Raw genomic sequence first — 25748 nt, 5'->3', positions numbered from 1 at the left:
GCCTTCTTCTTATTTATAGCTATAATATATATATTATTACTCGCTAGCCTTCTAATCGTTCTAATAGATTTTCTTATAGTATTTATACTCTTTATATATTTATTAACTATCGTAATTATCTCGCTCGATATCTTCCCCTTTAATACTTTACTTACTATCTTATCTTATAGCTTTATAATAATCTCATTTAGCTTATTATATAATACTTAATCTTATTTCGATATTACTAATAATATAATAAAGATTTCTTCGATAATAAAGAAGAATATCAAGAATCGGCTCTAGTACGCTAACGTAGCTAGCCATCGATATATTACTATTAACTAATCTAATACTTAATATACATAATCTTTTCTTTATATTACTATCTCGATTACTTAAGTTAATAACTAGTTTATATAGCTTCATTTAAGACTATCTAGATTTTAAGATTTGCGACTTGTCTTTCCTAGTGCAACATCTCAAGTTTGCTGCTATCTTCTGCTAAAGCTTACCACAGCACACCAAGAGTCCTCATGTCTCCTCCCAAAGTCGCCATCATCGGCGCAGGTCCCGCCGGAAGCACCCTCGCCCGTCTCCTCATACGCGCCTCCATCCCCGTTACCATCTTCGAGGGGGAATCCTCCATGTCCGTTAGGGCGCAGGGGGGGACACTAGACCTGCATACAGGCACTGGGCTCAAAGCCTTGAAAGAAGCGGGCCTAATCGAAGAATACGCACAGTACGCTCGCTACGACGGCGAAGCGATCAACCTGGCGGACAAGAATTTAGTCAGCCTGATCAAAGTTGGTGGCACAACGGAGGCTTCGAGTTGGGGAAGACCAGAGATTGATAGAGCTCGGCTCCGTCAGATCTTGGTGGATTCGTTACCTGAGGGAACAATACGGTGGCATTGCCGGCTACGGAGCGTAGACGCGAATACCCTATCCCTGCACTTCGACCATGGAGTCGAGACGGGGTTCGATCTCCTCATTGGTGCAGATGGTGCCTGGAGCAAAGTACGGCCCGTACTCACGGATGTGGAACCATACTTCGTTGGGCTGGGCGGATACGACCTCTTCATCCATGATGCCGAAAAGAGCCACCCAGACCTCTACAAGCTTGTCAATCGTGGTTCCTTGTTCGTATTTTCTGATGGCAAGGGTCTGAATGCCCAGCAAAGAGGCGACGGAACAATCATTGTCTATGCGTCGGGCCATAGGGACGAGGATTGGAGAAAGACCTGCGGATACGATTTACACAATGCGAGCGAGGTGAAGAAGGCAATTAGAGAAGAATTCAAGGATTGGGCGGAACCGCTGGTGAAGCTCACTCAGGTGGCAGACGAAAGTGACTTCACCGCTCGCTCTCTATACATTTTGCCTCCTGGACATCGATGGAAGCATAGAGCAAAGGTGACCCTCATCGGAGATGCAGCGCACCTGATGACGCCACATGCAGGCGAGGGAGTCAATGTTGCGATGGAAGACGCTCTGAATCTAGCACAGGCTATCATTCGTAGCGTCGAAATTGAAGACGCCGTTGATGCATTGGATAAGGAGATTAGCGCCTTCGAAGACGAAATGATGACAAGGGCAACAAGAGTGCAGAATCATTCATTCGCCAATACCAAAGACATGTACTTCACTCCTGGAGCGCCCCATACGGTGATAGACAATTGGGTGAGGCGGGCGATGGCTCAGCAGCTAGGGTGGGTCGTCGAGCTTGTACTTCCGCTCTGGATTGTTGGAATCATCAGACGGGGCTTCTCTTGGTGGTACAGAGTGGACTGAGGAGGGGCGGGAGGAGAGGAAATGTTTGAAATCAGTCTGAACGGAGTGGAACCGTCAAACGCTAGTGCAACACAGCTAAAGTTCACAGGTAAGCAAGATCTCACGGGCTCTCGTAGTCTTATTTTGCTGGTCTCCGCACCTGGCTGCCAGCTGTCAGATTATCACATGCATGAAGTTGTATAAGAGTACATAGGTTTCGGGTAAGCATTCTTCTCCTCTAGCCAACCTGCACTATTTACTTTGTCACGAAGACGGTCATTGACTGAAGGAGTCATCTGGAAAGGTTCTGTAGCAACTTGGTGAAGAACACGTGCCCTCATTGCTATCAAATCAGTCGGAGATATAGTCTTCCTAGCTTTTAGCTTATGTTTCCATAGTAGTGTTTGCTGTGCAGGGTTGCGACGTTCACGAATTGCACTGGTCGGAAGGCTCAACAGTTGCTCTGCAATCTCTATACAAAGAAGTTGACCTCGGTTGTTTCTAATACCAACCCTGAAAACACTCCAATGAACGCCTTTCGCGTGTATAGCAAATGATTACATACACAAGATGTTGTTTATGCCTTGCAGCTTAATACTCTCTATAAACTCTGGCAGCAGAATCCCATCCGACGTCCTATATTCTGAGCGTCGACCAACTCCAGAAGCCCTTGGGGAACCATTTCACAGCTCGTCTCGCGATGCGGCGACTTCGGGATTCGAGATGACCTTCTGGTTGATCGCAACTCTCTCTCCGGGCACCGCCCCAGCGAACGGCCCCGTCGTCAGCGAAAACGCCTCAGCGAATTCCCAGGATATCTGGATTCTGCCTACACTGGGATCGGCCAGCTGGTTAAAAGCGGCGGGACTGAGATCGAGATCGTATTGCCCCTGGCATCCGGGACATGTGTCGACGATGGTCACGGTGACGGTGGTTGAGGGGTTCGCGTTGTTCCAGACATTCACTTTGTAGCCGCAGAGTGGGTTGTTGTTGGGATTGCCGGGGTTGTAGGCTTGCATTGAGACCTCGGCCAGTGCGGCGACCAGGTCAGTATCTTGGTATTGTTGGCCGCATGAGCCGAGGCCGACGCTGGGGGAGTAGAATGTGCCGTCGCCTGTGTACACGGTTTGCGCTTGGGTTGTGAAGGAGCAAATGGAGAGAAGGGTCCAGGTCAGAATGGAGGAGTGGCGAGGCATGGCTGATGTTCTTGGATGGGATCGCGTTGCGGAAAGGAAAGGTAAGCGTCTACAAGTTGCAGTGTTTAGTTGAGAATGTGAAAATGATGATGTCTGCGCGAACCCTTGACTTTAGTATTCATCCCGCCATAGATGGATGGGCATTTCGCAAGGCGGAGCTTTTGCGCAGGGCTAAAGTTAGGACAGGATTCTGATTTGATGACCGCAGACCCAGCTGACAGGATCTCTTGAAACGCGAGAATCCTGCGAGATGCAGTTTGACAGCACTGAGCCATTGTAAAGGCGGTCAACCAAATACAGCTACGAAAGAAAGGCTCAGCCCGTGGTAGCTTGCGGCTGTGCTAAAGACAATTAGACCGCGGTTAGTGTGGCATTACTGGTGGACCAAAGGATCTTTCCCGTACTTTCTAATGGCTCTACTGAAAATCATGTACTTCTATTTTCGTACGAATACGCTTCAAGTCATACCGTCTGCGGCAGAGAACCAACCTAGGAGTCGCATTCACATGCCTTCTTCTTCGGGAGGCTCGGCTGAGTCGCGTAGCCCACACATACAGAAAGAGTCCTTCCACGCAATCCTCCAATAAGAAACCTTAATCTCAAGATCCCGAGGAGCACAAGGAAATCGGTAACATTGACCACACGCTGTTCGTGTTGAGTGGAGTGAGCACGCCCATGGCGTGCGGGTGGTAGGACTACCCATGGCTGCTCTATTCGTCAGGCTCATTTCTACAACTAGCGGCTTTGCGGGTTCTTAGATCTGAATTTCATTGCTATGCTAAAAAGAGTGCTCCACTTCTGGGGCTCTTTCCTCACAAGCTCAGATCCTGCTCATGTATTGGGTACGAACACTCATGGCTGTGTTGGGCCTACAGGTATCAAGGAAATGTCCACTTTTACGAATGACGCCTTTGAATCGCATCTTCCGTTTGAGGAAATCTCCGTCTGTGACACAAAGGACCATGGCTACAATGCCTGGGACCACTTGTTTACCCGTGAGTTCAGGTTCGACAAAGGCGTTACGCCCCGGCACTGTACTAGACTACCTGGAAATCATAGCTAACGCTTGCGAATTTTCACCGTACAATGTCTCACAGGACGCGAAAGCGCGTTATAAATTCTAGGTGAAGGGACAGCCATACCCTATTCAGGACATGCGGGCACAAGATGTTTTTGCCAAAGATCTCGTTGGTGGCACTGTCTACCAAGCCTTCTTGGGCGCTCTCAGCTATCATCGCTGGTAGAATCGTTAAGACGTTTGTCAATGGCGGTACACACCACTCGGAACCGCTCTTCGCAACGCTTGTGGATCCTCTCGGAGCAAATAACGGCGAGGAGGGCACTGGAAAGGGCTATAACACCGCCAAAGATACCAGGGCGATGATGTTCATTGACCCAGACAAGGAGGATAGTGGACTGATGACTCTGCTGCTGCTGGTAATGCAGGAGGTCTCGACAAAATCTGTCTAAGTGATGGTAGCGAGAGCTTTACGAATTTGCCCGGTTAGAGCGACCCAGAGCGCTATTGAGATCCCTAAGGCTCAATGGCATCTTTCTCACAATCTGCTTTCAAGGGCAAAACAGTACTCTAAAACCCGTCTTAATGTACACAAAGAGTCCTGACTGAAGCCGGTTAGTTTTAGCTTATGTAACCTGCAGTCTTGTGGTGTATGGAAGTCGACAAGCTAAGCCAATCAATTTTCTTGCTAGGACCCCTCTTAAATCTGTCATCTGCAGGGAAAGTGCCGAAGGAACAAGGCTGCAAGGTACCGGGAATGCTCTTTCGAACGACCGTTCCCTAGCTTTTCCTCCACTACAGCTATAAGAGTATGACCGCTCAACCCTCAATTGTATAGTCGCCAGTCGATGGAGCTGTTAAGCATTACTGCAAGCGTTGTTGCAGTTCTACAAGCCACGGAAGCGGTGATCTCCGTGTGTTGCGATTACCGATCTTCCGTCAAGGCTCTAGCTGGGAGGTCCCACGAGTATTGGAAGAAGCCTGCGGCCTTCGAAATGTCCTACGGAACCTCGAGGAGCTCGCAGACAAGGCCGAAACACCGGGCTCGACTGACGTATCTTGCCTGCCAGCCTTGAAATCACTATCCGATCCAAACACGGGAAGTCTAAGCAAATGCTGTACTAAGTTGGTAAAATTGAAGAAGAAGCTCACCCCGTCAGGATGGAGTGGTCCCGCTGGCTCGAAGCGGAGAGGATTGGTAGAGGTATTTCGTTGGCCGTTGAAGGAGGAAAATACGGACAAGGTCCTTGTTAGCATCGGCAGTTTCAAGAGCCCAATTAACCTAGCTATTGCAGCGGACCAGACGTAGGTTTACGCGGTCTCTTGCAGAAACCTCAAGACGTCTAATAATTTTCCGAGCTGACGTTAGTATCAGGACATCAGTTTAAGCTATAAAAGACAATACACAAAGTATACAGGCATCTCTTTTGTTAATGACACTCGGGAAGTTTACAAGCGTGTACACTGGGTATATTTCCCTTACTGAATCCTCCAGGTGCTCACCAGCAGAAAGCTCAGAGGTGGCTTCGTACTGCGGATCTATCCCCGAAATACATCAAAGCATTTCCAGACAGGTAAGCAGGGACTGGTTCATGGTTGATTGATAGCGATGTGTTCAAAAATTGGATACGGGAGCCAGATTCTCTTCTCTGGCTTCATGGTATACCTAGGTGGGTGCGGAAAAACAGTCCTTTGCTCAACAGCCATTGAAAGGATTCTGGACTCCATCGCAATACAGCTGCTGAGGGGGCGATGGCCGTAGGATATTCTTATTTTGAGTTCGACGATCGGGAGAAGCAACGCTGCGAGACGATGTTACGGTCACTGATTGCTCAATGATCACTGCAAGGCCGTGAAGCTCACAAACCATTGGACAAATTGTACTCAGATTGTGGCAGAGGTGCATCAGAACCATCATCGCCCATGCTATCGAACACCCTCAGAAACACTGTGAAAAGCTTCACGGACGTTTTCATTAGTCTCGATGCGTCGGATGAATGCAAGGAAAGTGACGATCTGGCAACGAATATTGGCGAAATGGCTGGGTGGGACATTGTGCGCCTGCATACGCTGGTCACAAGCTGGCAGGAGAAAGACATAGAAGAATTACTGTCTACAGTCCTTGATGATAAGTACAAAGTCTGTATAGAAAGGGCGTTAGTCGAACGCGACATTCGGGTAAACGTTCAAAGCCGGATCCGCACGGATCGGAAGTTGAAAAAATGGCAAGTGCCAGAAGTGCAGGCTGAAATCGAAATGGTCTTGATGGAAAAGGTTGGCGACATGTGAGTCTCCACTCATTATGGTTTCATCTTCTTCAATACCATCGCTAAGCATGTCCACCAGGTTCCAATGAGTCAAATGCCAGCTCAATGCGCTGGGGTGTTGTCTGAGCCTGGCCGATCTTTGCATAGCTTTGCAATCTCTCCCAAAAGATCTAGATGATACGGACGCACGAACACTGAAAGCCATCGACAATGAAGGGTATGGTGAGCATGTTGCGAAGATCATGCAGTGGCTGGCGTATTCAACGCGGCGTATCTCCCTCACGGAAATCGCTTCATAGCTGAAAGTTGCCTCGTCTATCTTCCTCAACTTGATCGACTTCAGACCAGCTTGAAAAATTATTCTGACGTCAAGGTCAGTGAAAGGTATTCATTAGCCGGATATACAGAAAGGAAGTCGTATAAACATGCTACGAGTGTATTTCGGTTTAGGCCTCGGGGGTGAAGTTGACGAATGTTGGAAGAGGGCATTGTGGTGGCGAGATTGCTGTCCGTGTTGGACAGAGTTGAAGCGTAGGTGAAGAGAAGCAACGCCAATAGAAGGGGTAGGTGTAGAATACTGGGTAAGTGCATGGCGTACGCGGGACTGGAAGTTTCGATTAGGCGCGACTAATAGGTTTTTTATATTCTTGATCTCGCTTTCAAAGACGATCTGGCTAGAGTCATCCACAATACCTCAGCCAATGCTAAATAAAATACCGTTAGCATAGTTTCAGGGTGGCTGCGCTATATTTGTATGGGCGCCACACCAAAATAAGGCGCGACGTCGCCGAGACATCGTTGTCGTCGTCAGCGACCTCGCTGTCACTTGCAATGGGGCGGGGAATAGGGCGGGGAAGGCTTTTAGGCTAGCCATCGCAGTCCGCCTGCATTGCTACCTGTCAGGGCGGAATTTGTATAAGGGATGTAGCGGAGTTGGCAGTCTACTATGGGGGTTTTAAGGGATACCTCGCTGTCGACTATAGAGGGTTTAGGGGTTCTCATGAATTAGATTTTATTGGGGGCTATCTACTCCGTATCCTTTATATGATACCCCCGGAGAGGCATCTCTAATCTAGCTATATTATATCTATTATTAGCGAGCTTCTTTAGGGCCTCTTAGATACCTCTACTATCGAATAGAGCCCGTTATTTAATATAATATAGTTATTTATTAAGCGGAAACTCGCTCTCTTATACGTTATTCTCTTAGTTTATAATACCTCGCTTTTAATTTATAGAACTTCGTCTTAATCTTATCGAGTATCTCGCGAACGTTTAATATATACTTATTAGGATCGTTAGAGTTTATCGTAGATATTCTTAATAATGTATTTCTTAGTAATACTCTTATAGATCTTAAAGTCTCCCTCTTTAAATATATAGATCTATCTCTTTTAATTAGCGTTTATAAAGGTATTATTTATAAAATTAAACTATTAGAGATAAAAGTATAATAGTTAATATTATCGATAGAAGACGTAAATATATAAGAGTTCGTTATTTAAACTCCGCGGGATTTCGCCTTCGTTTTAAACTTTTATAGCTTTCTTTAGCTATTTTACTATAAGTTACTATATAAAGACTAGGGAATTTAATTAATTATAAATATAATTAATACTTAGCGAACTAATAGAATCTAAATTTAATAGCTATCTCTTTCTTTACGAAGCTCTTATTAATTAATAATCTTAAGAGTATATAATATTACTTTAAAAAGACTAAATCTAAATATAGTACTCTTACTCTAAGTATAAATCTTAAGAAAATAATATTAAGACTTAATTAAATTAATAGTTATTATTTATAATAGTAGATAAGAATACTAACGCGTATAATAAGTCTAGAGCTTTCTAATACTTAGCTATTACTTTCGAATATAGTTCTTTTTAAAATTAGAGGCCTTATAAATAGCGGCGTTAATATCGTTTATATAGTCTTACTTCGAGAATCGATAGTAGAGGGCTTTATAGAGGTGCTCGAAGGATTTCTTATAGTTATCGGCCCTTAGCTCTTATTTTAAAGTTCGTTCGCTATACTTTCGATAGAGAAAGTAATCTATCTATTACTTATCTTTCTTAAAACCTCGAAATACTAATTAAACGACCTTTTATTTAGCTATAGAGTTATTAATAATTATATAGCGAAGACGTTAAGTATCTAATTCTCTATATTATTTCTTAATTTTTCGAAGAAACTCGCTTATAATATTATTATTTTTAATTAATAAAAGTAAATAAATATAGAAAATCTATTTATTATACTCGCTACGGGCTATAATCGTAAATAGCTTTTATTTAAAAGTATTAAAGTTATAAATAGAGTCTATAAAGAGAAGATAGTCTCGCCGTCGAAGAAATATTAATCGAGCTTTAGCCGATTAGCCTCTACAGAATTATTATTCGATCTTAGACTTATATTTCTTCGTAAATATCGTATTATAAATCGTCTTATTATCGATATCCCTCTTAATTATAATATTTATATATCTTATACTCTTTTTTAACTTTAGATTTATTATATAGTTAGCTTACTACTATAGCTAAAGCGCTTTAACTTTCTAAACTCGTTTATTAGAGTTAGTCTTTCTTTATTTAACTCTTATATTATAATAATATTTAAGATTAAGATATTTATCTTTAATAGCCTCTAAAGTAATTAGATTATTAATTTATTTAACGCTCTTAATATTATTATAAATTAAGATAATCTTTTAGCCCGCTATAACTACTAAATTAACGATATTTATAATAAATAAGTTAATCTTATATTAATTAACGTAATTCGATTTATAATTATAATACTAGTAAAGGCTTTTCTTATTTAAATAAAGCGAGATCTCGACTAATAATAAGATATAAATATTCGATAAACTAAAGGTTTTTACTATTTTAAGCTTTATATTATAAGAAGAGATGCGTCGAATTTACTTATTTCGTTAGCTATAAATCTCGCTAACGATTTTCTCTTTATATAAATAATATTATTAATAGAATATCTAAGTACCTTTTCTTTAGTAATCGCGTTATTAAGCTTATTATATATATTTAGAAATTATCTATTAAAGATTAATACGCGTTAAATTCTTTAGCTATTTAGTAAATAGATATATCTAATAAGAAAGTAGCTTAACGCGTTTTTAGAATATAAAAGAGTAACTTTAATATTATTAACGCTAGCTTCGAGGGTATTACTAAAATAAACTTATTACGCTTATTATCCTTTTAGAAGTATTCTTTTTATTCGTTTAAAGAGATAAACGTTTTATATTTATAAGAGAAGAGGGAGATAGAGGGCTTTAAGGGGGTAGACGATAACCTAAACGCGTTAGAATAGATAAACTTACTTTATTCGCTATCGCTAAAACTATTATCTTCTTTCTTAAATAATAAAAACTTATTTAAATACTCTACTTTCGAGGTATAATCTCGATTAATATTCTCGAAGTTATTATTATACTAATCGAGCTTTTTCTAAATATTCTTAAAGTCCCTATACTATAGGGGCTGGCGCACGAGACGAGAGTACGATATTAAGACTATTAAGAATAATATACGCGAAGATTTAACGATAGCGAGGTATAAGAGAGATAAAAGGATAGAGGGTAACGATAGCGAGGTATGGGGAAGACGGTAAGATCAGCCAGGACGTATCCCCTATTTACTATTACAATCTCTTACTAATTAGAGGAATATAGCTAGGTCGGCCTAATGGCTCTCCGGTACTGTCCGGTACTGGAGGGAAGGCTGATAGTATAATTATCATTGGACATCAGCTCTTGTTGGCCGGCAAAGTCTTCTGTTGTCATCGACAGAGTCGCCATGTTTTTTCAAACACGACAATGTGCGAAGGCGGAGTCTTTCCTACGCAAATCGGCATATACTGTAAAAGTCTGCACACCGGAAAGAAGGTGCAAGAAGAAGCACTTGTTGTTCGTGGCAAAATCCCATCTTTTCATTCCGACCATACATGGAACACAATGCATATAGAAGAGAAATACAACAGCACCCGTTCTTTCTCGGCTTCTCCAAAGTCTTACATTACAGCCACAATGTGGTAGTTCAAGAGTCTGTTGATCTGACTTCAATCCGACAACATGGGGGATCTCATGTCGAGGAATCGAATGATCCAGGTGCACTATGACGTCCCGCACTCTTGTTGTATGTCATGGTGGAAAGTAGAAAGCGTCGTACAATGGACACACACCTCCTCGACCCAAATGGTGACCTCCATCGGACCGACAAAGGGAGCCACTCGATAGGGCGTTTGCCACTTATGTTATCGACTCATCATTTGGATGCTTAAGAAAATGGTTGTAACCCTCCAGTTTCATCCAGAAACATACGACTGTCCCCTTGATTGACGGTCAGGCCAAGGTATCGGCCTGCAAGATAATGCTTTGTGATACCCATCCATTCAGCGTCAGCATCTTTGCAAACGTTCTCTTCTTAACTTTGGGTCTCGCCAGCAGTGTGTCTTTCGACGCCGCCGTGAGTGCCAACGTCCCCTTTGGTCACCATGCGTCCAATTGATCGTTCGCAGTACGATGGCTTAGCTACAGTTCCTGGAGAGGCTCTCGTTACGCTCGTGGGAATCTACAAGAGGACTTCCTATGAGAAGCCTGATGTCGCCTCACTTGCCATCTCCAACGAGTCTGCTTCCAGCGTTATCCCTCACTCGGACCCGCACGTTTCTCTGGCATTCAACTCTGGCTAAACGCCACCCACTTTGATTGCTCTGCTCCCAGAGTCCACGACCAAGTCTTTTTCGCTCACTGGCTTCTATTACAGCTGCGTTGCACAAGGTGGCCAAGACGCTGTCTCAGCTGCCGTAGCTTGCAACATCACGGTGACTGGGTACAAGGCGGGCTCGTCGTCACCGTATACGACTCAGAATTTCCAATTTACCTCCGAGGAGCCTGTGGATGTTATGAGCCCTCTGGCATTCGGCACATTCTTGGTGAAGTTTCAGAATCTACAAGATGTCACTTTGGCTGTCGAGCCTCCTTTGCTCACTAGTGCGCATGGCTCTTGCTTGACAAAGACCGAAGAGAATGATGATGTTCGTTTCTAAAGTGAGGCTGTGGCCGAAGTACAGGCGGCGCGCATGGTTTTGGGGAGGACACCCGCCTGTCTACTCAAATTTGTGTCTTCGAAGAGAGCAGCAGTGCCAATCTTCTTTGGGTCTGATGGTTCGCAACACGGTGGCAGAGCGCTCAAAATGAGACTTGGCGTTCTGTCATCAAAGACGTAAGGGTGGTCAAACGTCTAGTGGTGTGTGTCCGTCGTTATCATTTCTCTTCGCAACAGAGCAGGCTCCTCGTCCATGACGGCCTTGAGAGTATTGTGAGGATGTTGTCGGCCCTTATCTACGCTTGTCCGGATATGGATTCCTAGTGGAGGCCAATCTGATTAGTGTTTTGTCTTGCAGGTTGGGCATATTGGACCTTTGCCCTCAGTCCTGAACCATCTAGGAGGAGTCGACATGATTTCGAAGGAAATATGCTGTGTGATATCGATTCGTGATGAGCGCAACTGTTTGCCTTGATCTCGGAATGGAAAGTATCCTTTCTGTCGGAGTCGCCGTTCTCGTACAGCAAGGTTAGAGAACTCGTACAGCTTTCACCTCAGGGGCAAGAAACCGGGAAATGTTTATGCATCAATGGAATGTACCCCACGCTTGGATTCCAGACAGATCAGAACTCACCGGAAATGGGTAGAAATCTCCTGCACTCGTGCTACCGAGAAGTATAAAGTATCGTCTTGGCAGTCCGGCCCGCATGTACCCACCAATTGACTTTTTCACTCAGAGGACCATAATCTGCATCGATTTGCCAAGCAGACAGATTTTTCCGCCCCACGAGTATGCGCACACTTTCAATAAACCTTCCTTAGTTGCCGTCGCACTCGGGCAAGTCAAAGCTTGGAATTTTCCGACTTCCGTTCCTAGGTATCGGACAATATTCTGGAATACCCCTTACGCTCTTTCTCGTTTCATGCTTAGTTGTCTGGATTTCAAGTCGGTTGGAAGGATTGTGGGCGATGTATGGCCCAAGGTGGTGGGCCTGTGACGCGCGTTAGAGCGATGGTAGGGACTAGACCATAAGTGTCTTGTTGTGAGGGGGAGCTTCTAGATAGGTGAGCGGATGACGTTTCAGGCTATGTCAGCCACAAGATTTGTGTGCAACGTTACGTGGAGAGTTGCGCAAGACTGAGTTAATGCTGTCATTTTTTCCTTTTTACAATATTTCGATCCTAGCATGCAATCGCTTCCATAGTGATGATATTAGGCCCACGCATGCAGTTCCGTTCCATCCTACAGTCTTCCAGCTTTCCATCTTACGCGTGAGAATGCGTTTCCTTCCAATCGTACAATGTGTCGCATGCAGTTATCCCCACATCCTACACTTCCCTGCCCGTTTCCCTTAGTTCAACTGCTGCAACTTGCGCTGCCACCGTCCGCACTCAGACCAACTACCTGGTAATTCATGTTGTACATACCAGCTGGACAACTGGAAGAGATGCACTCACCGCCTGTCGCGGTCATGACAACATTGCCCGCTGAGTCCAACAATTGAAGCATCTGTGCCCCGGCTTGCACTCCGGTCGGCGAACCGAAATTCAGCCCCGGATTCACACTCACGGTCGAGATGACAGAACCGTTGCTCGTGAGGCAGGCTTTCATCCCGGATGATCCGGATGGTAGGACGATCGCCCAGGTGAGAGAATCAGTGCCCGTGGACCAGCCGCTGGGTGGCGTCGCCCCGGAGCATGAGGCGTCTTGCAGGATCGTTTTGTACCACATCGATCCTACCGCCGTGGCGCCGGACGGGGGAGCCATGGTGCCGCCGGCTTTGTATGCCTCGATGAATGATGTGACGAGGGGTTGCCAGGCAGCGTGGGGAAAGGCGGCTTGCGGCGAGGAGTACATGACCGATGAATCGGATGATTCGCTCCATACGTTTCCAATGTAGTGACTTTCGGGGCCATCATTCTGATGCTACGTTAGCTGGATTGCGAGTTAGGTGGGCTTTGGGGCGGATTTACCCAGGTGATGATCTCGACGAAATCGAGCTCTGATGCAATGCCAAGGATGTTATTCATGCGAATGGGTAGATTGAGCCCGCCTGCGCGGTACAAGTTGGTACCGTACTGTTTCGTATCGGTCAGCAGCAATTCACAGTCTCTGTTTCGGGCATGTCTTACGGCATCCTTGTACTGGAGAGTGCTCAAAGCTGCGTGTTTGTTAGCGACGCTTACAGGAATGATGGATCTACGAACCGATCATGTAGCTCTTCTGACTAGCCGAGGCGCTGTTGATGAGTGGCATGTCAGGAGAGAGGCTGCCGACGTCGGTGCTACTCCCATCTGCCACCGTTGGCCACGCCGCCTCCCAGCTGAAGACTCCGTCGACCAGGTTGCCCCAATTGGACCACCACTACATTGACATCAATCCGAGACCCGAGGAAAGAACGATTTTGGACGACTCACCTCAGAGGTTGAGTCGTAGTAGCCATCCGTATCATCAAACATAGGAACGAAGTACATTTGGAAGTCAAGGGACACTTTCCATGCTTTGAGTACATCAGTTCCCGTAGTAGGTTCCATGTAGGATGAAGAGACTTACAATGCCAGGCATCGGGGACGACGCCGCCAGATGAGTAGGTCGATATCATGGGCAAACCGTTGGGGCCTAGGTAAGATGCTTCATTGCTTAGGTATTGCGAAAAGATGCTGCTATAGTCGTTCGGCTGAATGCCCGTAGGATCAGGTTAAAGGAAGTCATAAATGCTGTCGATGGTTGGAGAAGCTAACCCCATTGCAGCAGGACCTCCCTGCACTGCATGCTGCACCCGATGCAGACAGATCCATACTGACGAAGAGCTTGAATCCTGTGCCAGACGCATACTCGTACAAGTATTCAAGTGTCGCGCCGACGTAGGACTCGGTTGGATCACCGATGTTCAGGGCGAATCCGTCGAGTCTAATTGGTTGTTAGAAGTCTATCGTAATCCTGATTGATTGGCAGACTTACCCGACTGATATTGCGTTGTCGATGTCTTGTTGCGCATGGTCTTTATCCACAGTACCGATCTTTCAACTGAGGTGAGCATCGTCGTGTACAGCAGTGACGTGGTGAAAGCTACCATGTAATGCGCGAAGACTGCCTTGGCTTGCGCCTTCCCAATCAGGTGCAGCACTGCCGCCGTGGTTGATAGAGCGTTGGAGAGACGCATTTTGTATAGTTGGAGAAAGCTGCAATGGTGATGGAGAGTCAGGTTGTTACACGTTATAGAGAAGACTGGCGAGCTCGATTAAATCCTAGAGCTGGCTCTTGCACACCGACGATCCCACCGGTCTGCTACGGCAGCTTTGTACACCACATGAGTCCGCCCTGATCCGTGAGGTGGTAGAGGCTGACGGCGTCCCTAGAGCCCTCTCTTCTATCATTGGACGGCCGCTCGGTATGCGAAAGGACCAGATGGGAATTTGAATACCTCCCCATTTCTAATATTTAATTTTGAGGGCCATGAGACCCATTTCGCGCTCGGCATTTCATATCCGTGAGCAGCGCCACTAACCACCCTTGACCACGAGACAGGGTGGAATGGAGATGAGTATGAACATCTGCAGAACATGCCACGGACCGTTGTGAGGGCACGAGATCCCGGGCGGGGAATTGAAGGTCTATCTTGCATCTGCAAACTATTGCCACTGATGGTCAGGGCTAGGCTTTGGTACTTGCAGTATGTACAATACAGTGCCCATTAGTTTGAAGAACCATCTTTCCGGTCAAGTTACAGAAGAGAGAGCGAGTCAAGGTCCCTGCTGGCTCCCCAAGGATCAGAGCGCAAGATGTGATACATTCCTCATGAGCGTCCAAGCAAGGAGACGTGGCACTTGGATTGTACATTGCAAGTTTAGCGTGGGGAGCGTGATATCACTAAGCCAATGCTTTGTACAAGGAGAGCAGCTGCCGCCAGAAAACATACTGCCACCCTCCATCGGCTTCGGCTTTCAAGAGCAGTGACACCTGCTGAGAACCCGGAGATACTCGGCGAATTAACGCAAGACTCACCGAGCTGACTGTCAAACATCTCCGTTCGCAGTGCCTTGTTCGAGGGGCAACATGCGGCTCAAGTTCGAGGAACTGACAGACACGCGACGCTTTTTCCCCACCTCCAATATTGATTGACCATGCGGGGAAGGAGCACAAGGCTAGAGCTGTCAAACACCCATCCCACCGCAAGCCAATCAATGTTTTCTTTTGCGCTCAAACAGGCGGAAAACGGCGGTGAAGTGACATTTGCGTCGATGGAGTGAAGTGACGTGGCGGGGAAGAAAGCACAGATGATCCTTTACCTTCCCCGCATTATGCATTTTTTCTTACGATCGCACTAAGCACCCTGCATATTGGTCCTGGCATCCCGCAGAACACCTTAGATTTGCGCCTCAAGGGTTGGCGCGGTTAATTGTCGGGAGGAATCGAGGACTGGAACTTGCTTTGTGAGCTTCCATTTTCTGACATGGAGTATCACAAGACCTGTGTAAGTTTGTTAAATACCTTCCACAAGGAGTTGGCTCCTACGTAGCCCCTGTCGCGCGTCTATTGGTTAAGCGGAAGTGACTTGTTTCAAGTAAATGAAACAAAAACACAACTGTGACCCTTTCGACTGCCGAGAAAAAGCGCGGCTACCGCGAAATCCAATGTCTTCTTTGGTTGCAAGTATATAGATCATACAAAACATAGATCAAAAGCGAGATTCAGTTTGCCAACAACAAAAGATACAGTTGCGTTTGGAATGTCAACCTTTGGGATTATTAAGCTTCAGTAGTCTTTGATGCAGTGTGCTTTGGGCCACTCCACCAGTAGGGAGGTTAGGTCGCCCTACCTTGCGATGGCCCGTGCAATCCCACCAAAGGGCGGACCATTCACTGTACAACAGTGTTATTCCACCGGACGCGGTGCATCGCCGCTGCCAGTTGGTAAGACCTACTTCTGGTACCAGTACGATAAAGTACGGATGGAGATAGGGGCCGTCCCGTCCAACAGGGAGTATTTCTGCGGGTCAGGTGCTTGCTTCAGATCATTTTTGAGCGCACCTGCACTAGGATTTCTGTGCAGCTGTTACAGCAGCCATCGCGGAACATGTGCGCCCCAGGATGAACCAACCTTCACCTTCGCCTTCGACGACCGTCAGACGGCCAAGCTGGCCATTGTGCTCCGCCAGGACATTCTCATCAAGCGATTCTATCTCTAAATCGTCCGTCGGCATATCTGCATTACTCGGTGTGGCACGGCTGACATCAACATTTTACGTCTTGCGAACCCCATGGCACGGAAGCATCCTGCTCTCCAAATTGTCGTCCTCGCCAAGCTCGGACATGTTTGTTGCGTATGGGTCTTTCCACCTCTGATTGCTGGGACCTTTGAAAGCTTTGAGATTAGAATGGAGATAGTTGGTTGGTCGGCTCCACATTCTCTGGCTACTGTTCTTGAGAGTGTCCCTTCACCTCACACAAAACATGTTAAAAGGATGGAGAGTGGGTGAGTAGACTGCGATGATGATCACAGCGGGTTCGATCCCGTGGCTAAGCATGGTCAGCCAGACCATGCAGACTCAACACGCTGGAGATACCATCCTCGCTGTCAAGATGAGAGGATCGCTAGTATGTTGTGAACCACGTGAGATCTTCAACACCGCGAAGAACTTCCCTCGTTTGAAAGTCGTGCATTAATAGATCCCGACTACTGCGGCCCTAGGACGCTTAGCGGATGAAATGCTTGAGCTGCCAGGATTCTCGTGCACAAGACAGCAGAAACTAGAGGGCAAGTGAGACCAATCTTCTTGGCGCTCATATTCAACTTGAAGATAATTGTTGTCGGATAGATCGCAAACACTCGGTCAAGGAAAGCTGAGTATGTAGGGTTCGTCAGTGATACCATTGCTATGTGTCTCCCGCAAGTTACTCACAGCCTGCGAGAACTGAAGACTCAATGAGTACGGAAGATGACCAGCACTTTAGGTTGAGGAGAAGATCCCACAATCCCTGAAGTGGCGTACATTGCGTGAAAAGTAAGATGGCGCATGTAGTCTGCTTCGCAGTATCGCTAACGCTTGGACCATGTAGGATCCACTCGTGCGACCGCGCCGGGTTGAGTAGTCTTGTATATAGGCAGGCCACAGCTAGCTTTGGCAGAGCGACAGAAGTGATGACAAATCAATCCGCAATGACCTCGAGTCAGACAGCCTCCGACGTAGCTGGCAGACCAAGGTAGTACACGTATCTCCCGCACCCTGCGGCTATCGCTGCGGATGCTATGCCGGCGAAGATGAGGCTGAAAAGCTGTCATACCTGTAGATCACTTTGATGCATGCATATTTTCCCCCAAGGACTGACCATGGAAAGCAATATCCAGAAGCCATCCCTTCCGACATTAGTGGTTAAGCATATGCAACCAAAGAGTCATGTGACGACTGGGAAAAGAGGTACTGCTACAAAAGACCAAACAGTGACATTGATGGTGGATCCTAGGCTCTGGTCTCCACCCGCGGGAGGCATCATTATCGCTATTGCGCCAGCACTATGTATGCCTAGCAAGTATCACAGAAGGCTCGTGGTGATGCTGCGACTGACAAGCGGACCACATAAGTCATGGAAGGTGGTCAATGTGAATACCTATGCGAGTTCGAGCGGAGGTCGAGGTTGCTGACACCCACTCGAGCTGACACTCACTCCGCTCGAGTGGGTGCAGAAATGCGTCCGCTAATCCGCGCTGCCCAGTGTGACTAGGAGCCGCAACAGCAATGGCCAGAACTCTCGGAGGCACTCATTGAAAAGGAGAAAAATGTTCTTCAAGGACGTGGATTCTGGCAGAAAAGGAAACAGAACCTGGAATCGGGAATGCCAAAGAAATCAGAAGATTGAGACCTTTCTCGTGGAAAGCAACTGGCGCACCGAGTCGCAGGAGATCAAAGCTGTCACCCTTGCTCTCTGGATAATACGAATAACTGTGCCGTCGGCCAACGTCCGTTGCCATACAAGTAGGTCGTCTAGCACATGACAGCAACGAATCACGACCATATAAAGCACTACCGGTACCCATCAGATTAAATAGACGATGTTGATCAGAAGAGGGTGACGATGTCGACTTTTTCGTGCATGATAGAGTTTGCGACGTGACGTTAGAGAAATAAATGCTTGGATAAGGTGAAAGAAGCAAACAATAATGAATTGGGGTGAGGACGGTGAGTTTCATACCAAGTTTCCATTTCGAGCCGCTCCACGGCAGACCAGACCACTCTTCCACGCTCTACACTCTTCAGTTCCAATTATTAATATAATGTTAGATCTAGAGTACTAATAGATAGACGATATATATTTACTATTCTACTCTCTACTTATTTTAAAATCTTAACGAATCGCTAGATATTCTTAAAATAGACGTTAAGAGATATTCTCTTATTTTATCTATCTATTTTAATAAAAAGAGATCTTATAATCTACTTCTATTCGCTTAAGAATATAAAAGCTATTTAATAATTAAAAAAGTTAAAGTTTAAATAATAAATACGTTAAATTTAATATAATAAAATCTCTTAAATCTTTATTTTATTTTATTTTTATTTTATAATAATATTAAGATTTAAGATTATAAAAGCGAATAAAATATTAAATTTAAGAATATTTTTAATTTTTAATTATTTAATTTACTTTCTTCTTTATATATTACTTTATTTAAAATCTTTTAATAATCTATATTAATAATATTAAAATATACGAGTTATAATTACTTTAATATTTTTTATTTAATAAAAAATTCTATTTATAATAACGCGCGATGTTACTAAAATATATAATATACGACGTTATTATAAATAATAATATTTAATTAAATTTAATCTTACTTTATAAGAAATTAAAATTAATTATTATTATAAATATTTAATTTAATTTAATTTAATTTTATATTATTATTATTATACGAGTAAAGGTTTATAAAGTTAAATTAATTTTAATTTTTTTTTCGAATTTTCTTAATAGCTCTAATTAAAAGAAATAATTATAAATTTAATTTATTTTATATTTATAAATCTAATTATAATTTAAATTTTCTTTATAAAATTTTTTAAAATCTAACTTAATTTCTATTATTTAAATTATTTTATATTATTTAAATATCTTATATAATATAATTATTAATATAAATACTTAATAGTAGATAAAATATAGATTTAAAGATCTTCGAAATCGAATTCGAGATTCGTCTTTATAAAAAAATAAGATTACTATAGCGCGATATTTTCATTTATATACGCTAGAATTTAGCGTTATATATTCGTTTATATACGTTAAAATTTAACGTTATATATTTATTTATATACGTTAAAATTTAACGTTATATATTTATTTATATACGCTAGAATTTAGCGTTATATATTTATTTATATACGCTAAAATTTAGCGTTATATATTCGTTTATATACGCTAGAATTTAATATTATATATTCGTTTATATACGTTAGAATTTAACGTTATATATTCGTTTATATATACTAGAATTTAATATTATATATTCGTTTATATACGTTAAAATTTAATATTATATATTCGTTTATATACGTCGAAATTTAACGTTATATATTTATTTATATACGTTAAAATTTAGCGTTATATATTCGTTTATATATATCGAAATTTAATATTATATATTCGTTTATATACGTTAAAATTTAGCGTTATATATTCGTTTATATACGTTAAAATTTAACGTTATATATTTATTTATATACGTCGAAATTTAACGTTATATATTCGTTTATATACGTCGAAATTTAACGTTATATATTCGTTTATATACGTCGAAATTTAACGTTATATATTTATTTATATATATTAAAATTTAATATTATATAAATCTTATATTATTAATATTAAAATCTATTCTTCTTTATATAAGTTATAATATACTTTCTTTTATATTTACTAGTTATATATATTAAATCTCCGCGTTATATTAATTTAATATATAATATTATTAAGCGTTATAATCTTTTATATATAATTTTAATTTAACTTTACTTAAAATAAATTTAAATAGAAAATTCTATTAAGACTTAATTTTTTAATATATTACTCGATATATAATATTTATACTCTATATATATATAATTCTTAATAAAAATATATAATTACGTAATATAATCTTTTTTAAAAATTTTAATAAAAGTTAAATAAATAGTTAAATAGATTTTTATTAAATTAGAAGTTATAGTATAATAGTTAAAAAGTAAACTTTTAATTTTATTCTATTAAAAAACTTAGTTAACTTAATTATAATAGCGATATTAATATTTAAAAATATTATATATCTTAATAAACGCGTAATATTATATAGAAATTTTTTTATAATATATAATTCTTAGAGTAATTATTATAATACTCGCTAAATCGATAATATAGCGTATTAGAAAAAATATTATAGCCCCGCTAGTTAATTTATTACTTTAATTAAATATTATAATCTTCTTCTAATTTTTTAAATAATTAAACTTATAAGAGTTATTATAGTAATATATATAAATAAATAAGTAAGTAGAATATCGTCGCGATAATATATATAAATAAATAAGCGATTAAATTTATAGAGAGTAGAGTAAAGAGCGAAGTGAAGATAATTTATTCTTTTAAATCTATAATTTCTCTATTTTAATATATACTATATAATAGAATAAATAATAATATTAAGATTTAAGATTATAAAAGCGAATATATTAAATTTAATAATATTCTCGATTTTTAATTATCTAATCTACTTTCTTCTTTATATATTACTTTATTTAAAATCTTTTAATATTCTATAATCGCGACGCTAAAATCTATAGATTATATTTACTTAAATATATTTTATTTAATAATAACTTCTATTTATAATTACGCGCGAAGTTAAATATTTTAATAATCTTTATTATTATAAGTAATATATTTAATTAAATCTAGTTTTACTCTATTAAAAAATTAATATTATCTATTATTATAAATAATATATTTAATTAAATTTAACCTTACGTTATTATTATTATATATAATTTATTTAATTAAATATTATTAATAAGTTATTATTATCTATAAATAATATTTATTTAAATAAAAAAAAAACTCTCTATTACTTTATTCTTAACTATTTTAATATAAAATTTTATCTTTAACTTATATTTATTACGCGCTTACTATATATTTAATTTAATCTTATCTCTTATAAAAGTATAATTTTTATTTCTTTACTCTCTTTTCTTTATTATAATAACTTATTCTAAAAAGATTTTAAAAGAAAAACGTATTTTCGCTCGCGAGACTATAGCTAGACTTTTAAGCTAAATATTAAATTAAATATAAAGTTTAATTTCTATAAGTAGATATAACTATTCTATTGTAATTCTTAAATCTTACGAGTCTTTTATTCTCTAGAGTTATAGTTAAATAATAAAAGATAGTTTAAATAAAAAATAATTAGATTATTAATATTATAAAGAGTTTTAGCTTATTAAGAGAGTTAGAGAAAAATAATAACGTTATCTCTATTAAAATAAAATCGTAGCGATAATAATCTCTCTCTTAAATTATATTTAATCTTTTAATTAAATCTCGAAGTAAGAGTAGTATAATTACTTAATCTTTAACTAGATTATTATTTAAAAAAGCTTTCTTAAGTTCTAGTAGATCGCGTAAACTAAGTAAATAAATTCTTAATATTCTATTTATCTAGAATCTTAAATTAAAATAGTTATAGCGACGAATACGTAAAACTTAGAGAAAAAAAAAAAAAAAAAAAAAAAAATTTCTTTTAGATTTTCATTTTATTATTTTACGTCTTTTAATAATAATATTAAGATTTAAGATTATAAAAGCGAATACGCTAAATCTAATAGCGTTCTCAATTTTTAATTATCTAATCTACTTTCTTCTTTATATATTACTTTATTTAAAATCTTTTAATATTCTATAATCGCGACGCTAAAATCTATAGACTATATCTACTTAAATATATTTTATTTAATAATAACTTTTACTTATAATTACGGGCGAAGCTAAATATTTTAATATCGCTTATTATTATAAGTAATATATTTAATTAAATTTAGCCTTACTCTATTAAAAAATTAATATCGTCTATTATTATAAAATATATTTAAATTTAATAAATTAATAAGTTATTATTATCTATAGATAATATTTATTTAAATAAATATCGTACGCGTTATTTTATAAGCGATATATTTAATTAAATTTAGCCTTATTCTACTAAAAAATTAATATCGTCTATTATTATAAATAATATATTTAATTAAATTTAGCTTTACGCTATTATTATTATATATAATTTATTTAATTAAATATTATTAATAAGTTATTATTATCTATAGATAATATTTATCTAAATAAAAAAAAAACTCTCTATTACTTTATTTCTAATTATCTTAATATAGAATTTTATCTTTAACTTATATTTACTACGCGCTTACTATATATTTAATCTAATCTTATCTCTTATAAGAATATAATCTTTATTTCTCTACTCTCTTTTCTTCGTTATAATAACTTATTCTAAAAAGACTCTAGAAGAAAAATACGTTTTCGCTCGCGAGGCTATAATTAGATATCGAGCTAGATATTAAATTAAATATAAAATTTAATTTCTATAAGTAGATATAACTATTTTATCGTAATTCTTAAATCTTATGAGTTTTTTACTCTTTAAAATTATAGCTAAGTAATAAGAGATAACTTAAATAAAAAATAATTAGATTATTAATATTATAGAGAGTTTTAATTTATTAAGAGAGTTAGAGAAGAATAGCGATATTATTCTTATTAAAATAAGATTATAATAATAATAATTTCTTTTTTAGATTATATTTAATCTTTTAATTAGATCTTAAAGTAAGAGTAATATAATTACTTAATCTTTAACTAGATTACTATTTAAAGAAGCTTTCTTAAGTTTTAGTAAATCGCGTAAACTAAGTAAATAAATTCTTAATATTCTATTTATCTAGAATTTTATTAAGATTATAGATATCTTAGCTATAAATATATATCTATAATTAAAACTAAGCGATAGAGTTTTCTATATTTATTATTATAATTAAATATTTATATATTTATAGAGAGATTCTTAAGTTCGCTTTTATCTCTATAACTCTCTCTTTCTTCTTAATTTAAGAGTTCTTTATCTTCGCTCTCTTCTTTATAACCCTTTCTTTCTTTTCTTAATCTAAGAGTTCTTTATCTTCGCTCTCTTCTTCTATAACTCTCTCTTTCTTTTTAATCTAAGAGTTCTTTATCTATACTTTCTTTGATATAATTCTCCCTTTTTTCTTAATCTAAGAGTTCTCTATTTATACTTTCTTTAATATAACTCTTTCTTTCTTCTTAATCTAAGAGTTTTTTATATATACTCTCTTCGATATAACTCTTTCTTTCTTTATAATTTAAAAGATATTTAATATTAAGCGAAGTTAAGTCTAATTTTACTAATTTTAATACTCTTAATTTTTTAATAGTTAATCTCTTTTTAAAATATTTAAATAAGTATAATTATAGATTAAAAAATATATATAATTTTAGCTCTAAATTAGAGCGACGCGATTATCTTTTAACTTTTATAAATAAATCTAGAAGATTAAAAATTATATTTAAAGATATTACTCTCTTTATAAACTTATATAATAATACTATAGAGATTCTTAAAGCTAGCTAAAAGACTTATTATATCTATAATATATTATTATTAAATCTCTCTTTAAAATCTAATTAATATTAAATAGCGAGTAATCTTGATATTATTCTCGAAGATATTCTTTTTCTTCGCGAAATAATCGATTATTAAAATTAATATCTTCTTATAGAATTCTTCTTTAATAACGCTTTACGTCTTTTATATTAGAATAAGATTATAAAGCGAAATAAAGTAGTAAATAATTTTAAGACTATTAATTAAAAAGCTCTTTTTATAAATAATAAGAACTTAGTAATAATTAATTTTAATAGATCGAAGGAGCGCTTTTTACGTTAGGCTTAAAACAAAGATCTTATATTTCAACGCTTTTAAGATATTAATAATATAATCTTCGATATTTCGAATCTAGCTATTTATCGACGTAGGTTTTACTTTATACTTTAATTATTATTTCTATAATAAATTATTTAGAATTAATAAATAATTATTTATAATTTAAAACTATATAAGATAAAATAACTTCGCTTAAATTATAGCGTCGTCGATAGCGACTTAAAAGCCGCTATTTATATTTTCTTCTCTTATCTTTTAATAACTAACTTCGATATTATATATCTAAATAATAATAAGTAAAGTAGATAGATTAATAATATTATTTAATTTACGCTTAGAAATATCTATAGTTATTATATATAATAGTATTAACCGCGGAGCTATATTAATATAAATTATAAGATATATATTAAGAAAGAGTAGAGTATTAATAACGCTAGTTATCTAATTAATATTAATTATTTACTATCTATTAATCTATTAAAATAGTTCTAGAAGTATATATTTTATAAGAGTAATAAATATTCTAAGTTTATAGATTTAATATTAATTATTATAGTTTATAATTTTAAGAGCTCGACTTAATATAATAGCCTCGCTCTAATAAAATATAACTTTCTTAAGCTTATAAAATTCTATTATAATATTTATAATAAGAGTTATTTAAGTTAAGACGACGCGTAACTTAATATCGAAGTTAAAGATATTTTCGCTATTAACGATATTATATTATTATAAAAGATATACTATCTTAAGTAATAGATATAAGAGTTCTATAATTCTTAATAGATCGTATATTATCTTATAGTCTTACGCTATTCTTTTATATTAACGCGTAATATAAATTTAATCTTTATTAAATTAAATCTAAGTAATCTATTATAGAGTAAAGATAATCTTATTTATAATAAGGCCTATAATAGTAATAAAGATCTATTTACTATATTATTTAAAAACTATTTTATATTTAATAACGACGACTTTAAAGACTTAGAGTTCTCTTAATTCTATATTAATAAATGCTTTAAAGTAAATCGATATAGTCGAATTATAGTTAATACTCGAGAATCTTATCTAAAAAGAGTCGATATAGTTAAAAATTATAAAAAGAGTAAGTAAAGAGTCGCTATCGTATTAAAAGATTCGATAAAGATAAAGTTCTTATTTAATATATAATCGAAATGTTATACGAAATAGCTATTCTTTATATATTACGAATTTAATATTAATAATTACTCTATTATTATTATATAGACCGCCGCTTCTTTATCGAGTATCTAGAGATTTAATAGTTTAATATTATCTATAGATAATATCGATAGCTATTCATCTATAGATAACTATATAAGAGTCTTAATTATCGAAAGCTCTTATCGCTTTTACTAGTCTATATCTATAAACCTAGTTATAATTTAAATTTTCTCTATAAAATTTTCAAAATCTA

The 25748-nt window shown here is 38.2% G+C and overlaps 7 protein-coding genes across 7 annotated transcripts; 4 read left to right on the top strand and 3 right to left on the bottom strand.

Moving 5' to 3' along the window:
• Nucleotides 1-515: 515 nt before the first annotated feature.
• Nucleotides 516-1772, top strand: HO173_008285 (uncharacterized protein; the record flags this gene model as incomplete). Its single annotated transcript, XM_037310185.1, has 1 exon — nt 516-1772. One exon carries the CDS (start codon nt 516-518, stop codon nt 1770-1772), a length of 1257 nt encoding a protein of 418 aa, XP_037162930.1.
• A 662-nt stretch (nt 1773-2434) lies between these two features.
• Nucleotides 2435-2947, bottom strand: HO173_008284 (uncharacterized protein; the record flags this gene model as incomplete). Its single annotated transcript, XM_037310184.1, has 1 exon — nt 2435-2947. The coding sequence occupies one exon, from the start codon at nt 2945-2947 to the stop codon at nt 2435-2437; it is 513 nt and encodes a 170-aa protein (XP_037162929.1).
• Nucleotides 2948-4114: 1167 nt separating this feature from the next.
• HO173_008283 (uncharacterized protein) lies at nt 4115-4417 on the top strand (the record flags this gene model as incomplete). The annotated part of the gene is made up of 1 exon (XM_037310183.1): nt 4115-4417. The coding sequence occupies one exon, from the start codon at nt 4115-4117 to the stop codon at nt 4415-4417; it is 303 nt and encodes a 100-aa protein (XP_037162928.1).
• Nucleotides 4418-5888: 1471 nt separating this feature from the next.
• Nucleotides 5889-6321, top strand: HO173_008282 (uncharacterized protein; the record flags this gene model as incomplete). The annotated part of the gene is made up of 2 exons (XM_037310182.1): nt 5889-6250; nt 6312-6321. 2 exons carry the CDS (start codon nt 5889-5891, stop codon nt 6319-6321), a joined length of 372 nt encoding a protein of 123 aa, XP_037162927.1.
• A 4302-nt stretch (nt 6322-10623) lies between these two features.
• On the top strand, nt 10624-11302 carry HO173_008281 (uncharacterized protein; the record flags this gene model as incomplete). Its single annotated transcript, XM_037310181.1, has 3 exons — nt 10624-10719; nt 10772-10881; nt 11020-11302. The coding sequence occupies 3 exons, from the start codon at nt 10624-10626 to the stop codon at nt 11300-11302; spliced, it is 489 nt and encodes a 162-aa protein (XP_037162926.1).
• A 1356-nt stretch (nt 11303-12658) lies between these two features.
• Nucleotides 12659-14465, bottom strand: HO173_008280 (uncharacterized protein; the record flags this gene model as incomplete). Its single annotated transcript, XM_037310180.1, has 9 exons — nt 12659-13222; nt 13276-13380; nt 13435-13463; nt 13510-13666; nt 13720-13802; nt 13856-13979; nt 14044-14212; nt 14264-14322; nt 14376-14465. The coding sequence occupies 9 exons, from the start codon at nt 14463-14465 to the stop codon at nt 12659-12661; spliced, it is 1380 nt and encodes a 459-aa protein (XP_037162925.1).
• A 1872-nt stretch (nt 14466-16337) lies between these two features.
• On the bottom strand, nt 16338-16505 carry HO173_008279 (uncharacterized protein; the record flags this gene model as incomplete). Its single annotated transcript, XM_037310179.1, has 1 exon — nt 16338-16505. The coding sequence occupies one exon, from the start codon at nt 16503-16505 to the stop codon at nt 16338-16340; it is 168 nt and encodes a 55-aa protein (XP_037162924.1).
• Between the last annotated feature and the right edge of the window lie 9243 nt (nt 16506-25748).

Source organism: Letharia columbiana (genome assembly GCF_014066305.1).
Source record: "Letharia columbiana isolate WasteWater2 chromosome Unknown Sc0000030_s0, whole genome shotgun sequence".
NCBI lineage: Eukaryota > Fungi > Ascomycota > Lecanoromycetes > Lecanorales > Parmeliaceae > Letharia > Letharia columbiana.
The sequence above is the reverse complement of the archived record's forward strand: the minus strand, read 5'-3'. Positions and strand labels throughout refer to the sequence as shown.